Source organism: Alexandromys fortis, unplaced genomic scaffold (genome assembly GCF_014885135.2).
Source record: "Alexandromys fortis isolate MF-2015 unplaced genomic scaffold, M_Fortis_MF-2015_v1.1 scaffold_81, whole genome shotgun sequence".
In the NCBI taxonomy this organism is placed as follows: Eukaryota; Metazoa; Chordata; class Mammalia; order Rodentia; family Cricetidae; genus Alexandromys; species Alexandromys fortis.
This window is the reverse complement of record NW_026067960.1, coordinates 4,488,414-4,504,101: the sequence shown is the minus strand read 5'-3', so window position 1 is coordinate 4,504,101 and position 15,688 is coordinate 4,488,414. Positions and strand designations below refer to the sequence as shown.

Genomic DNA, 15,688 nt, shown 5'->3' with positions numbered 1-15,688 from the left:
CTAACTAGGCCTGGGGAGATGAACTAAGCTTGTTCAGCAAGCATGAGGACTTGAATCTGATCCCCCTCACCCACATAAAAGCCTGTCATCCCAGAGCCTTGTCGGCAGAAACAGAAGATCCCCGGGCCTCACTGCCCAGCTCTTTCAGCTGTATCAGTGAATTCCAATTTAAGCAAGAGACCTGCCTCAAAGAATAAGATGGAGAGCAACTGAGAAAGACACCCAGCATGTCTACATTCAGCATTTCCACATGCACACAGCGTCCTTTAGTAAGATCCCCTTAGCCAGTTTGAATTTTTAATAACTCTCATTTATAACTAAAAGAATTGAGAAAATTGTGCCCAGAATTTCAGAGAATAGTGAGCACCTAGGCAACAGCTTGCTATCTCTATTTTAAACTCTTATCAATTATTCCTAAATTGACCATGGCTTCCTGTCCGCCAGGTGGGACTCTTCTGCCTCTTCACACCTGTAGTGTAACTGGTACAGATATCTAATTTTCAGTGCTCAGTACAGCAGGGGGCATCGGCACCTCTAGAGCAGGTGCCATTGATCTTCCCAGAACTGGCCAGGGAGGCAAGTCTCTTGCCAAAACTAGCCTCTGGGAGGCCTCGGCTGCTTGTTTCTTCATCTTTATTCTTTTTGGTCAAAATAAAAAGGTTCAGCAGGGGATTGGGGGGGCAGAAGGGCTTTGCTGTGTCTTTTTCTCTTCGTTGTACACAAACCTATGGGCTCTCTTTGAAACAGTGAGAGCCCTCTTGATAATTGGATTTCAAATCCAGGTCCTTTCTTTCCTGCCTTACCCTTTTCTTCAGCAGGAATGAGACAAGATGGCTGCCTATAGGAAAAGTCAGCTGTCGCAGGGCTCTACTAGTTCACCACTATGGACCCTCTGAGGAACACGAGCTCGTGTGCAGGTACATACGTCTTTCTGGTGGTCCTGTGTCATTTGTTTGTGCAGTGCTTCCCTAAGTGAGGAGGACAAGTGGCGAGAGCAGAGATGACTGTGAGCGCAGCTGTGTGTGAGCCCGCTGCTGGCGGGGACAAGCCAGGTGCGTGCCTGATAAACTCCTATCTCTGAAACAATGGCAAGGAGGAATGCTGAACGGTGGGTCCTTATCACCTCCACTAAGACTTGGAAAACAGAGGAAAAAAGAGGAGGCAGACCAAGCCAGACAGCATCCCAGACATGAGGTAGATGCTCTCCTTTTGGGAAGTTACTGGCAGTGAGTAATTCCTGGGGATGAGTCATCTTTCTTCTGGATATGTTGACCATTAGTAGGTTTCCCATGCTCCAGGGTTGGCCCTCCATCCATTCACATACTGATAGTTACCAGTTGGACTTCGAGGGTTATCAAAAAAAAAATTAAAAAGATAAGAAGTTAGTAGAAGGGCATGTTAGAGGTATATAAGTGAAGTTGAAGGAGGAAAATTGGATAGATGTCATATTTTTGTATATCAATATGAAATTCTCAAAAGAAAAAATTTAAAGACCAAGAAGGGCTAGAGAGGGAGCTCGATCACTATAGTACCCAAGCGTAAGGGCCCCGAGCTGGAATCCCCAGCACCTAAAAGGCTGGGATGCATGCAGTGCCCCTGAGTTCCCTGACTGGATCCAGTGACAAATGCCCTGTCTCCAAGGCAAAGTAAAGACTTGAGTCATGCCTACTAGGACTTCTTCTCTATCTCTGTCCATCACAGGTGCTTAAGAGACAAAAGCTATTTGTGTGTGTGTGTTTGCACGCGCGTGTGCATGTACGCATCAGTGGAGCCCAGAGGTCTGCCTTGGGTGTCATTCCTCAGTAGCTGCTCACCTTGTTTTTTGAGACATGATCCCTCACTGGCCTTGTACTCGCTAAGTAGCATAGACTGATTTGTAGCAGGCTTTCATTTGGACCACCAACCAGCTCCCAAATTATGACACGGAGACTTATTATTAGTTATGAATGCTAGGCCTTATCTTATGCTTTTCTCACTAGCTCTTATAATGTAATTTAACTTGTTTCTCTTCATCTCTGTTTTGCCTCAGGGCTTTTTACCTTTCTTTCTTTCTGTATGTCCTACTTTGCTGCTTCTTCCATGTCTGGTTGGATGATGACTGCCTGGCTGCCCCCCCTCCCCCCAGTATTTCCTTTCTTTCTCCCTCATTCTCCACTCTACTTCCTGGATCTCTCCTCCCTTCTCTTGAGCCTAGATTCCTCCTTCTGTTTATTCTCTCAGCCCGCCAACCCCACCTCTACTGCCTAGCTATTGGCTGTTCAGCTTTTTACTAGACCAATCAGCTGCCTTAGGCAGGCAAAGAATAACCTTTTTGCATCCTTAAATAAATGCAGCATAAACAAACATAACACATCTTTGCCTAATTAAACAAGTGCAATATAAACAAATGTAACACGTCTTAACATAGTTATAATAATATTCCACAACACTGGTTAGCCATTGTGCCCTAGGGATTTACCTGTCTTTGTTTCCTTATCATTGAGATTACAGTGTACTCCATCATGCCTAGCTTTTTAATGGGTCCTGGGGATTGAACTCCGGTCCTCATGCTTGGACGGCAAGCACTTTACTGAGTAAGCCATTTCCCCAACCCCTAAATTAAATTTATTTTTATTTTTATGACTACCTAAGAGCTCTTCTTACTATCACTGTTCTAGAATAGTCTCTTAGTGATAAGTCTTTAGTGTGTGTTTTATAGAAAGATTTTATGGAAAGATTATGTTAATTTGGTGGTTTAAAGTTTCCTTAGAGAGATACATAGCTTTAGCATGAATTTGCTCATCATGTGGTTAAGAACCAAACTGTCTACTGCGCCCCAGGCGCAGGCTTTGTGCTGGGCATGGAAAACTGGGAGTGAGTGTGTAGAGAGTATCTGTTGCTGAAGACCTCACTGCATTGTGCAGAGAACTGAACTGGAGCAGGTCAGCCAGGTTGGCACCACTGGAACCTTTGACACGGGACATGGTGGGCACGGGAGGCCTTCTAGAGATGCTGCACACTAACCATGACCAAAAAGCCCAGGACAAAGGAGATGAGAGACAGTGTCTGCCGAAGGTCTTGGAGACAAGAGAGCCAGTCATTGGTCATCACAGATCAAAGGATGGGGACCTGTGGTCAGAGTTGGCCAGGTCACAGGGCTTGGGGCAGATCTCACAGCTCTTTTTGTGCGAAAACTCATGTGCTGCCATCCTGATGGCACAAGGTAGGTTTACTTGAGGATGAGAAGTGCAGAGAGGCTCAATGATGTCCTCTGGTTACATAGCTACGTAGGGAGTCATGGGATTCCTTCTGTTCCAGGGCCATTGGCCCCAGGATTCCCGAACTCAGCTCCCTTAGTGCAGTTTTTAGCTAAGGGAACTGGAGGGAGGGGCCTTCTTGAGTGTTGCTAGGCCAGGGTGTGGATGGGTGGGACTGCTCACCAAGGCCTTAGGCAGACATGGTGTGAGGGGAACCTGATGTTGGATGCTTGTCTTCAGGGTGAAAAATGTTTCTTAGCTGACCATTTTCAGCATTTTGGAGGAGAGGTACATATTCTCCACAGAGATGAGTGGTTACCATAGTTGTTGATAAAAACCAGTTTTCTCTGTGACTCTGGTCCCTGCCACCCTTCTTTTGTAGTTCCATAGCTGTTGGTTCCAGTGTGGATGGCTTCCAGGAGCTTGCACTGGACGGCCCAGTCACAGGGCATGTCTGCCTCAGTGTGACTGACCCATTACTGTTGGCGGCACCTACAGATGCAGTTTTAGAGTGTTTCCTCTCCCTATCTAGATGGATTTGAAGATTGTGGTCCAGACTGTGACAACGGGAGGGTCACGGCTTTTTTGGACATCCCTGGCCATGATAACCTGCCCCTGCTCACTCGCTTGGAAAAGCACGCGTTCAGCGAGAATGTCTTCAGCCGGTAAGCAGCATCCTCACACTGCCAGCCTTCTGCTGCTGTGGCAGGCTCCGGGGGACTCATGGGTAGGGTGGGCTACTGCTGTTTCCAGGAGACCTTGATTCTATCTCTGCAGAATCCTGTCTTACTAGGCTTTCTCACTTGGCTTCTTGTTATTTTGGTAGAGCTGGGGATCCAATCTAGAGCCCTGTGTGTGCTGCTCCGGCTCCTTCTCACTGAGCTGCAGCTCCATCCTTGCTCGTTGCTCTTGTTATTATCTGCCAGCTAAGCAAAGGAGGAAATGGTCCAGAGGGCATTCTGTCCCTTGTGTACAGTAGAGTGTAGCACACAATTGCTGGACTGTGCACTTCCAAGTTCCTTGTCACCCCATCCTGCCTTTCTCTACTCACATGCCATAGTAACGCTGACCTGGACCATTCTTTGTTGCTTTCGGTGATGACCTTGGTTTGGTTTCTTGAAGATAGCAGGAACTAACCCTGTCCAAACTACCCAGGAACCTGCACAGCTTCACCCCGTCCTTCCTGTTTATCCATTGCCTCTGCCCTTAGCCTTATTACTTCCCATCCTCTGTGCCCACCTGTTCAGGAATACCTTTGTCCCAGAATTTTTATCTGGTATACTGGTCCTCTCCTTCTGTCATTTTTTATCTTCTCATCTTCCCTGACTGTACTACTCTCAAGAGAGCCAAGGGCCGTCTCAATCTGTCCTCACTATCCGCTTGATTGTTCTAGGATGACGTTCTGGGTCAAGCACGAGCCCCACCTTACATTGCAGGTCATAGAGCGGGGAGAGCCCAGTGTCCTCCCATTTTAGAAGCAGGGAAATGTGGTCCTCATTCTTCATCTTCATGTGGTTCACAGCTTGCTTGCTTTATCTTTCCTGGTTAGCGCTTTTGTGTCGTGTAAACACGTTGTTTGCAGTAGATGTGGTGGCTCACGTTTCATCTCAGTACTTGAGACTGAGGCACAACAGTGTCAAGTCCAAGGATAGTTTGGACTACTTTTGAGAACTTGTCTCAGGAAACAACAACAGAAATGTTTGCCTGTTGTGGAACCATAGCTGTTCTCTGCTGGTGTCCTCCCAAGTTTTATATTTCGCATTTGTGTTTCCAGTCGACCTGGAGTCGTGGCTGTTATCTGGACAGTGTGTGGGTGAAGCACTGTCTTCTCTGTGTCTTGTGATACCATTTTCTTCAGTCACATGTCCGCATGAATCTGGTACCTGTTACTACCCTACAGTGTCCTAACTAGATCATCAAAGGCCTGACATGACACAGCGAGACACGCCACACCACTCTTCCAGAGTACTTGGGCTGGTCTCGCTGTCTCATTCCCACACACGCTCTGCAGGGGCTCAGCAGTCCCTAGAAGTAGGACAACTAAGCAGCCTGTAGCGCTCCTGTTGGCAGCTTCCACCCACCAGTCAGGCCCTGAAGAGTGTGGTTCTTCCAGACCTTCCTTCTATTTGCGTTTTAAGTTTTTCTTTACTTTCTCTTTATATGTGTCCACGTGTGTGTGCAACACACATACACACACAACACACACATGTATCTGTGCACACACACTAATACAACTGTGGAGCCAAAGAGCATAATTTTTCTGTTGGAGAGTCCTGCCTCTTGTCAGGTTTAATTCTAGGTGTTTGGGTTTGGTCTTCTTTATAAACCTTTTTGAGACAAACTTGCTTTGCAGCCTGGAAGGCCTTGAACATGGGCTTTTCCTGCCTCTCTCCCAAGCACAGCATTGCAGTTGTACACCTTGTAGTAGCACCATTCCGTGACCTTTCTAGCTGCCGCTGCCATATGAGAATGAAATAGGCTTTAAGCTTTGTTTTCTTTGTTGATACTAATTCTAACTTACCTGCTTTCTGTGGAGTCTCCTGGTTCTCTATGTATGGCGCTGATGTTTGTGAAAATGAGTTTCTGTTTTCTCTTTCCTTACTTTACATTTTAAGTGGAAAGCTTGTGTTTATGGTTCATTAAAAGATGGTTTTTAAATTAAACACACACAGGGGAGGGATGGAGGGAGAGAAGGGGGGGAGCCTCAGGAGTAGCAGTGAGAGTTCTCGTGTGCCCTCAACTTTAGTTCCTCGCTGTCACATTGTCAGCACTTTGCCCTGTCCCCTTCAGGACCTCTGTCTCCTCAAGTTTGTATGCTTCTCTCTGACCCTATGAGTAGCCTGGAGACCTTGCCTTTGCCATCCCTTGCTTCAATTGCAGTTTCCTAAGAACACAGACCCAACTCTTTGCCACTCCTGTAATCACACAGTGTGATTATCATGCATGGGAAATGCAGCTGATACAATACTGTTTGTCACCTAGTTATTTTAGGTTTTTTTTTTTTTTTTTTTTTTTTGAGATAGGGTTTCACTGTGTAGGGAGCTGGAGAGATGGCTCTGCAGTTAAGAGCACCGCCTGCTCTTCTAAAGGTCCTGAGTTCAATTCCCAACAACCACATGGTGGCTCGCAACCATCTGTAATGAGATCTTGAGGAAGAGACCTGGTCAGTTGTCTTCATCAACTTAGACATGAAGCACAAAATGTACCAGTTCAACAGAACTGCCATCTACGGACTGCCCATGCATGCTTCAGCGTTGCCAGGTCATAAATTTCATTTTTTTCACTGTGTAGCTCTGGCAAGCCTGGCAGTCGCTGTGTAGAGTGGGCTGACCTCTTATGCTTGGAGAACCATCTCATTCTGCCTCCTAAGTGCTGATGAGAGGATGCCCCCCTGCCCAGCTAACACTGTCAATCTAGTATACAGACATTAGTAAAACGGCACGAACTCTCCCAATAATGCCTTGGTATTGCTTTTCCTGTCCAGGAGTTAGCTCAGCACTGTGTGTTCTCTTTCAACTTTGTACTCCTGTGGCGCCCATTTATCCCAAGTGTCTCACCCTTTCTTTACCTCTCATGACATTCACTTTATTTTTTCTTCTTCTGAAACCCTCCAATTCATGGTGATTGTCCTGCCTCAGCCTCACAGATTCAAAGCTGTCATGCCTGCTGATTTTAACATTTGTTTTGTAAAATGATCTTGATTGACAGGCTCTCAGATCTGTCAGATCATAGGTCTGAATTCTGTAGCATACTTCTTTGATTTTTTTTTTTAGATTGCCAGTGGGGTTCTGTTTGTTTGTTTGTTTTGTTTTGTTTTATTTTCTACTAAAAATCTCTTTAAAAATCTTCTTTAAAACTTCTTGCATTAAGAAACTGGATAGCAGCTAAGGAGCACTTTCTGCTCTGTAGGATCTGATGCCTTTTCTGGCTTCTGCAGGTACTAGGTGCACACACGTTCATGCAAGCATAATATTTATACATGCAAAATAAAAAGAAATCTTTAAAAGCTTTCTTGCACTGTGAAGTATGATACATAGGAAGTGGGATGAAGTATACATACAGAGTCAAAAGCATTCTTATGAGGCCGGTACCCTGTAGTCATGTCCTCGGGTCAAGCAGTTCCGGCTACATCAAGTGGCTGGCATCCTAGAGCCCTTTCTGTCCCTCACCATGGCTTCCCCCTCACCAAGCACTAGTCACTAATCTTCATTTTCATGTGAAACACATTCTTAATTTTCTGCCAAGTTTTAGCCCCAAGTATCCACCTTAAAAATTTTAATTTTCTTTGTTTAAAATATGTGAAACTATATAGGAGATGGGGCTTTTGGGCTTAGTGCTTAGCATGGGCATGCATATTTTGAAGCTCTTCTTGGAATACACTGACTTTTGCCTGTTGACAGGGTAGGGAGGTTTCAGGTGCTGGACTCTTGGGCAGCAGTTTCCCTTTGGCACCTGTGTGAAAGGATTGAGGGGAGGTGTGTGCTTGAGTGGATGTTGTTGTCTTTGCAGACCGCTTATCTCATTGCATAGCCTGCCTGTGCCTCACACTTCACCTAGAGATGGTGCTGTCAGGTCTTCCACTGGAGCCAGCCTGCAGGGTGGCCATGCAACACCAACCCTGTTCCTTACAGTGCAAAATTATGTTCATCTGGTCTTCTCTGACACTACTGATTGCTTCTGTCCTTTAGACTCCTTCATAGATCTGAAACCCAGCCCCTCAGATCCTAATAAAATAAAACAAAACATAGCACCAGTTGGCCAATTTGGAGGACCTTGTCTTTTCTATTGTAGAAGGAGCTGCAGGCAGGCCTGCTTTTCGTCCTGCCCGGCTCCTCCATGGCTAGCTTAGCCCCAGAATAATTACACGGAAACTGTATTCATTTAAACACTGCCAGACCCATTGTATCTAGCCTCTTCTTGGCTAACTCTCATTGCTTAACCCATTTCTAATAATCTGTGTAGCACCACGAGGTGGTGGCTTACCAGGAAAGATTCAGCATGTCTGACCTGGCAGCTGGCTCCATGGTGTCTGACTCACTTCCCTTCTTCCCAGCATTCTGTTCTGTCTACTCCACCCATCTAATTTTCTGCCCTATCAAAAGGCCAAGGCAGTCTCTTTATTAACCAGTGAAAGTAACACATAGATAGAAGGCCCACCTACATCCTTCTATAGTATTGAGAATCCAATCTATAAATGTGGCCTGCCTTTTTATTTATGTAGGTTTTCTTTTATGTCCCAATAAAAACCTGTGTGAGGAAGAGAAAGCTATACTGGGCTTTTTTGGTGTTGTTCTTCCTTTGGTAACATCTGCATTTTTATAATGTACAATTTTAGTCAGCTTTTCTCATGGTGACAGAATTACAGTGAGAAGAATCGATGTAAAGATAAGATGTATCTGTGGCTTAGGAGTTTTCCCTGGTCAGTCGACTCCACTGTTTAAGACAGAAGATGATGGAGGACACGTTGGTACAAAGCTGCACACCTCATGGTAGTTGGGCAGGAAAGGAAGGAGCCTGGCATCGTGCGGTCTCATTCCAGCTGCATCCCCAAAGCTGTAACTTCCTTCCACTAGGCCTTGCTTCCTAACTAGTCCTCTTCTGAGAGCACCACATGCTGACGATCGCACACCAGACACTTGGACTCTGGCAAGTAGCTGGTGTTATAATAAGTGCAGTAGGCTACGTTCCTGGCACCCAGCCGCCTGCACGGCTAGCTTATACCCCGAAATAATTACACAGAAACTGTATTCTTTTAAACACTGCATGGCCCATTAGTTCTAGCCTCTTATTGGCTAATTTTTACATCTTTGATTAACCCATTTCTAATAATCTATGTAACACCACAAGCTGGTGGCTTACCAGGGAGGATCTTAACCTGCGTCTGTGTGCGGCAGGAGAATCATGGCGACTCCCTGACTCGGCTTCTTTCTCCCAGCATTCTGTTCTGTCTACTCCGCCTACCTAATTTTTTGTCCTAACAGAGGCCAAGCAGTTTCTTTATTACTTAACCAACGAAACAACAGATAGAAAGATCAAGCTGGCACATAAATCCTAGTGTGTAGATATCACCTAAGTTTTGTTTGTTTGTTTTAATAGAGCCTTGGGTGGTTGACCCACAAATGAACATAAGGCATATTTACAGCTGCCTTTTATTTTATTTTTAGTTTGAGATATGGTATCATGATATCAGGTATCCCAAGCTAGCCTTGAAGTCACCGATCAGCTTGCTGAACAAGCAATGTGCCGGCTGATCTGCATATGACCCATTGTCACCAGGGTCCCTAATGCCCATGATGAGTTTCCCATTGACCAGTGAGTTCACAAATGCACTCTGCCATTTTTAAATCTTAAAACAGTTTTCAAAAATCTTTGTTATCTTTGCTTTCATTTATTTTGTTGTCAGAGAATATCTTTTTTTAAAGTTTGCTGACTGCTGGGCGATGGTGGCGCACGCCTTTAATCCCAGCACTCGGGAGGCAGAGGCAGGCCAATCTCTGTGAGTTCGAGACTAGCCAGGTCTACAGAGCGAGTTCCAGGACAGGCTCCAAAGCCACAGAGAAACCCTGTCTCGAAAAAAAAAAATAAAGTTTGCTGACTTATTTATGTTTTAAAATGTGTTTTTTCTTAGAAGAATGTTGTATGCTAGAGTTTTGGGGAAGAGTGCCTTAGACATACATTTACATCCATGGGGTTAAGTTGATTGGAGGCATTTTCGAGCTTTTTCGTGCTATTTATTTATTTACTGTACTAAGTTGATTTTTTAGTGTGCATATGTCAGTAGATGCCTGAATGCCACAGTGCCCATACTGAGATCAGATGACAACTTGCAGGGCCGGGCTCTCTTTCTACTAGGACTCTTGTGACAAGTACCTTCACCTCTGAGCTGTCTGCTGTTCTCTTGACCTCTGAGCCGTCCACTGCCCTCTGCACCTCTGAGTCGTCCACCGCCCTTAACCCTCTGAGCCGTCCACCACCCTCTTGACCTCTGAGCCGTCCACTGCCCTCTGCACCTCTGAGTCGTCCACCGCCCTTAACCCTCTGAGCCGTCCACCACCCTCTTGACCTCTGAGCCGTCCACTGCCCTCTGCACCTCTGAGCCGTCCACCGCCCTCTTGACCTCTGAGCCGTTCATAACCTTCATTTTTTATGCACCTATGTGGGTAGTTACTGAGAAGACAATAGTGTTCATATCCTCAGCTAGGATCGTTATCGATTTTTCTATCCTTGCAGAAGTTTAGATGTTGGGAGTGTACCCTACTAGCATTGTTCTATTTTATTTTTAAATTAAGTTGGCTTTTTTATTTGTTGCATAGAATCTTTATCCCCTTGTCTGAAGTTCACATTGTCTGATAGTAATGCATGAAGTCCAGCTTTCTTTTGATTTTGTACTGTATTTATTTGTATATACTTGAACCTATAACCTTCAAAATTTCAATTACTGTGGGAGGTATATGAACACATCTTGCTTTTTGGTACAGTTCACCCATCTCTACTTCTTAATTTGATCATGCAAATCCAACCTGTGGTCCTCGGACCCCATATGCCCCAGAATAGCTTTGAATGCTGCCTGCCATGTTCACAGATAACATTCTCTCCAGCATCAGAAGGCTGGCCCCTTGGATAGATCACTGCCATTAATGCTGCTGTCAGTGTGGCTTGTTAAATGATCCAATTTCCCTTGGGTGCTGAGCACCTGCTGCTCCAAATCATTTAGTACTTGGCTTGGTTGGCTGGCAGGTACAGTCTTTCCAGAAGGCCATGTTCTTCCCTGTCTTGTTAGTCTTGCTAACTGAGACGGTCCTGAAGCCTGTGCTTTTGGCTCACTTTATCCCCAGTGTTCTCCTGGGGCATAGCCACAGAAAGCAGCAGGTTTTCCAAAGCACTACCATGGGACTGGTTATCTGCCTGCAGCCCTTTCTATCTGTATTCACACCAGTAGACTGTCCTACCGTGCGGTCTCTCTTATCCCTTTCTTCTCTGTCCTAGGAAGGGCAGGTCCCTTGTGCCCTCTTGAGATCAGATGCAGATTTGTTCATCTATTCTGTGGCCAGAGCAGCAGATTTGGGATCTTAGTTCTTTGATTTCCCTGGGGAGGCTGGTGTGAATGAGGTCCAGGGAAAGGTAATAAGTTTCTTTCTCCATAGTGTCTGTTTCGACTTTCCCAAGCTTCCTGGCTGCCAGATCTCAACCTTTTATCCCCAGGGTGGCATCTGTCTCATCGGCCAGGCTTTGTGTTGACATATTTCTTCTGTGTTGTGCTGGGCCAGAGGGCTTCACTTTGAATCCTCAATTTGCTGTCTTCTTTTCTTGAAAATCGGAGTAGGTGAGTCTACTTTGTTTGCTTCTCTGTGTGCAGTGAGGCCCTTGGCAGAGGGGATCTGTTGGTTCCTCTGACACTGTTGTCTGGTTGCCTGTGTCGATTTGTGCACACCATGTAAGCTGCTCGCCCTGAGCATTCAGTGTGCCCTGTTAGGCAGCTGTCACTACAGTAGCTTGAGCACCTCTGTCACCCAACAGGCTCCCGTGTTTGTTCCTCATGGTCAGTTCTTCCCGCCCGATTCCAGGGTCCCCACAGCCTCTGGCATGGTTCCTGTTATTTTCTCATCTTATTTCAGTAGAACTAGGGAGACCGATGAGGGATTCCCGGACTTTGTTTTGTACATGTGTTCACCAGCAAATGGACTGGACTTTTTTCATGAATGATGTTTGTGTATATGTTTTACAGCCTCTGTGTATAGATAGATGCATCTTCATTTCATTTGACTAGACACCTAGAAGTGAAGTTGGCTTTCTGAGACACCAGCAGTATCTGCAGCTCCTCATGCTGTGTCTTCATTGGTACTTGGATTGTCATCCTAGTTTAAGTGCTAGCTGTTGTAGTACTATCTTACTGTAGCTCTTTTGTCTTCTCTCTTTGTGTGTGTGTGTGTGTGTCATTGTATTTCATCTTTTAGCTTTTGATTTTGAGATAATTAGTTGCAGATGAATTGTAGTGTAAGGGTTTATATAATGGTCAGCTTGACAGACCCTAGAGTCACCTAGGAGATAGAGCTCGGGGCATGTCTGTGAAGGCTTTTCTAGACTGAGTTGATTAGCTGAGTTGGGAAGACCCATCCTAAATGTATACAACACCTTTCCAGGGGCTGAGGTTCCCAACTGAGTAAAAGGAGACAGTGAGCTGAGCACCAGTCTTCATCACTCTCTGCTTCCTGACTGTGAATGCCATGTGACCAGCTGCCTCATGCACCTGCATCCAACACTTTCTGGCCATAATGCCTCTTTCTTCAAATTGTGGGCCAAAATAAACTTTCCTTTCTTCAGTTGCTTCTGTCAATGGTTTGATGACAGCAATGGACAATGGAACTGATGGGTATACAGATTCTGTAGCATGTGCCCAGCTTCTTCTAGTGCAGTGGCCTGCAGCCAGAAGAGAGTCTGCTCCCAGGAGACCTCCAAAGGTGTCTCAGACACATATCTGGGTGTCACATCTGGGGGTCAGGGAATGCTACTGACACCTAGTGGATATAATCCAGGGCTGCTAGTAAGTACCCCGTAATGCACAGGATGGTCCCCCAGCAAAGAATTGTCAGCTCTCAAATGTAGTTGTGCTGAAGGCAAGAAACCCTGCACTGATGTTTATGTCAGATATAAATATGTGTGCTTGTGTGTAGCAAAGAAAGAAAGCTGAGCTACTAACTGTAGCTGTGGTCCAGGGTGGCTTATTAGCCACAGACATCACAGCTTTCCACAGCAATCTCTTTCTTATGCCAGGTTTGTACCCAGAGCAACATGTCAGTTAGTTGTGTCTCTGTAGTTTCCTCAAATCTTTGACAATTTATTGGACTAGCCTGGTCTTACGTGACCTTGATGACTTTTGAAGAATAGTAGTGAGGTATTCATAGACTCTTGTTGTAGGAGACTGCTTGTTTGTTCCTGGCTGCTTAGCCCCAAAATAATCACACAGAAACCGTATTATTTGCAATATTGTTTGGCCAATAGCCTAAGTGTATTTCTGGCTAACTCTTATATCCAAAGCTAGCCCATCTCCATTAATCTGTGTATCGCCAGATGGCTGTGGCTTACCAGGTGATGTTCCAGCAGGGCTACATGGCTTCTCACTGACTCCACCTTCTTTCTCCCAGCATTCAGTTTAGTTTTCCCCACCTACCTTTGTTCTGTGTTGCTATAGGCCAAAGCAGTTTCTTTACTCATTAACCAATAAAAACACACATAGACAGAAAGACTTCCCACACCATTTCCCCTTTTCTGTTTAAATATAAAGGAAGGCTTTAACTTTATTACTACAACAAATTAGCACTCCAATTTGTACTAGCTAAATCCACTTAAAACCTGAGAGGACTTGGAAAGGAATTCTAGACAGTTTCTGTGTGGTTATTTTGGTTCTGGGCAGCTGGGAACAAATAAACATCCTCCTACTACACTCTCTCCCCAACTGGGTTTGGTTGATACTTTCTCATAGGTAGTTGGGGTCATAAAATTTTGGCAGTGTAATCCAGAGTCACACACCCTTCTCCCTGCACTGTAGGAAGACACACCTCCTTACCCATGCTGTCTATGTGGTGTCTGTCAGGATTTTTGCAGTCTGTGTTCCCAAAGACTTGTGAAGTGAACTTTTTCCTGATGATTGAATCAAATCAATACACAATATGTTATACTCTTACAGTTTTAAAAGTCTGACAGTCTTTAGTTTACATATCTATATTTCAAGAAAATGATGTACAGTAGGTGATTTCTGTTTCAGTGGGTGAGTTTATTAATCCTGGGGCAAACAGGCTCAGAAACTGATAACAAGGAGCAGATAGGGACAGGAGAGAGAGAGAGAGAGAGAGAGAGAGAGAGAGAGAGAGAGAGAGAGAGAGAGAGAGAGAGAGAGAAAGAGAAATACTGTCGAGTCAGGAGTTAGAGCATCCATGTGGACAGCTGGAGTAGCCTGGTTGAGAGAGCAGACAAAAGGCATCATCATCTGGGGCTCCAGCCTCTGGCAGGAAGGACTAGAGAAGCCTGCTGAGGCAGAAGCTCAGGGTTTAGGGTCCAGGCAGAGACTTCTGAGTTAGAGAACAAATTGCAGCATATAAAGGCAACATTATTAAGTCAGGGGCTTACAACATCCAGCAGAAACCAGTTGGGCAAGCAGAGGCTGTCAACTAAATTTACTGATTGAGAGTCCTAGAAGGAGGGATTTCCTTCTTCCACCCCATGGCTAAATCCACAGCCTCTCTTTCCTACAGTAGACTCTTTCGTATCATGAGGCGAGCACCCTTAGCCTCTGCTGTCTGTCCTCAGGAGCTCTGTGTTTTACTCTTGGGCTGTTCTAGTGTTCTCTCCTCTGCCACAGTTGGGGGGCATGGTCACCCCATTGGGGGGTATGGTCACCCCATTCCTGGACATGAGGTGTTGGAGGACACATTGAAGCAAAAATGATTGGTCTGAAGTGTGTGTGTGTGCTCATGCACATGTATGTAATCCTGCTTCCAGACACAGCTTTTCAGTGAACTCAAACAGCATATGACAATCTACTGGTATGGTGTCCATTACATATCTGTGGTGGTTTGAATGAGAATGGCCCCCATAGGCTCATATGCTTGAATGTTTGGTCATCAGGAAGTGGAACTGTTTGAAAGGGTTACAAGGATTAGGAGGTGTGGCCCTATTGGAGTAGGTGTATCACTGGGGGTGGGCTTTGAAGCTTCAAAAGTCCATGCAAGACCCAGTCTCTTTCTTGACCTGTGGATCAGGATATAGCTCTCAGTCACTGCTCTAGTGCCTTGCATTCTGCCATGATCCCCACTATGATGATAATGGACTAAACCTCAGAAACTATAAGCAAGTCCCTAGTTATATGATTTCTTTTATGAGTTGTCTTGATCATGGAGTTTTTTCACAGTAATAGAACACTGACCAAGATAATATATCATACAGTTTAGTATAATGTCCACTACATTATGCCATACCATGCAGTTCATCAATATATTATTCTAACACATACAGTAGAGTTTACCATTATAGTGTCTTTACACAATCCTGCTGTGGGACAATGGTCTTGTACTCTGTAAAGATTTGTCACTTGTATTGGTTTAATAAAATGCTGATTGGCCATTAGCCAGGCAGGAAGTATACCCAGAACAGGAGAATTTTGGGAAGAGGAAAGGCTCAGTCTGCAGTCGTCACCCAGACACAGAAGACACAAGATGAGAATGCCTCACTGATAAAAGGTACTAAGCCACATGGCTGACTCAGACAAGAATTTTGGGTTAATGTAGGATGTAAAAATTAGTTAATAAGAAGCCTAAGCTAATAGGCCTACCAGTTTATAATTAATGTAGACCTACTCTGTGTGTTTCTTTGGGACTGAACGGCTACAGGACTTGGTGGGACAGAAACCATACAGTTTAAAACTTTCAAATTTCATATTGATAGATTTTAACATATTC

At 45.0% G+C, this 15,688-nt stretch overlaps 1 protein-coding gene across 1 annotated transcript in view; it reads left to right on the top strand.

Moving 5' to 3' along the window:
- Positions 1–15,688, top strand: part of LOC126508048 (serine/threonine-protein phosphatase 4 regulatory subunit 1-like) — an 82,214-nt gene that overhangs the window by 26,372 nt on the left and 40,154 nt on the right. Inside the window, 1 exon segment of the mRNA XM_050152927.1 lies at positions 3,769–3,901. Within this exon segment, the coding sequence (XP_050008884.1) occupies positions 3,769–3,901 (133 nt within the window).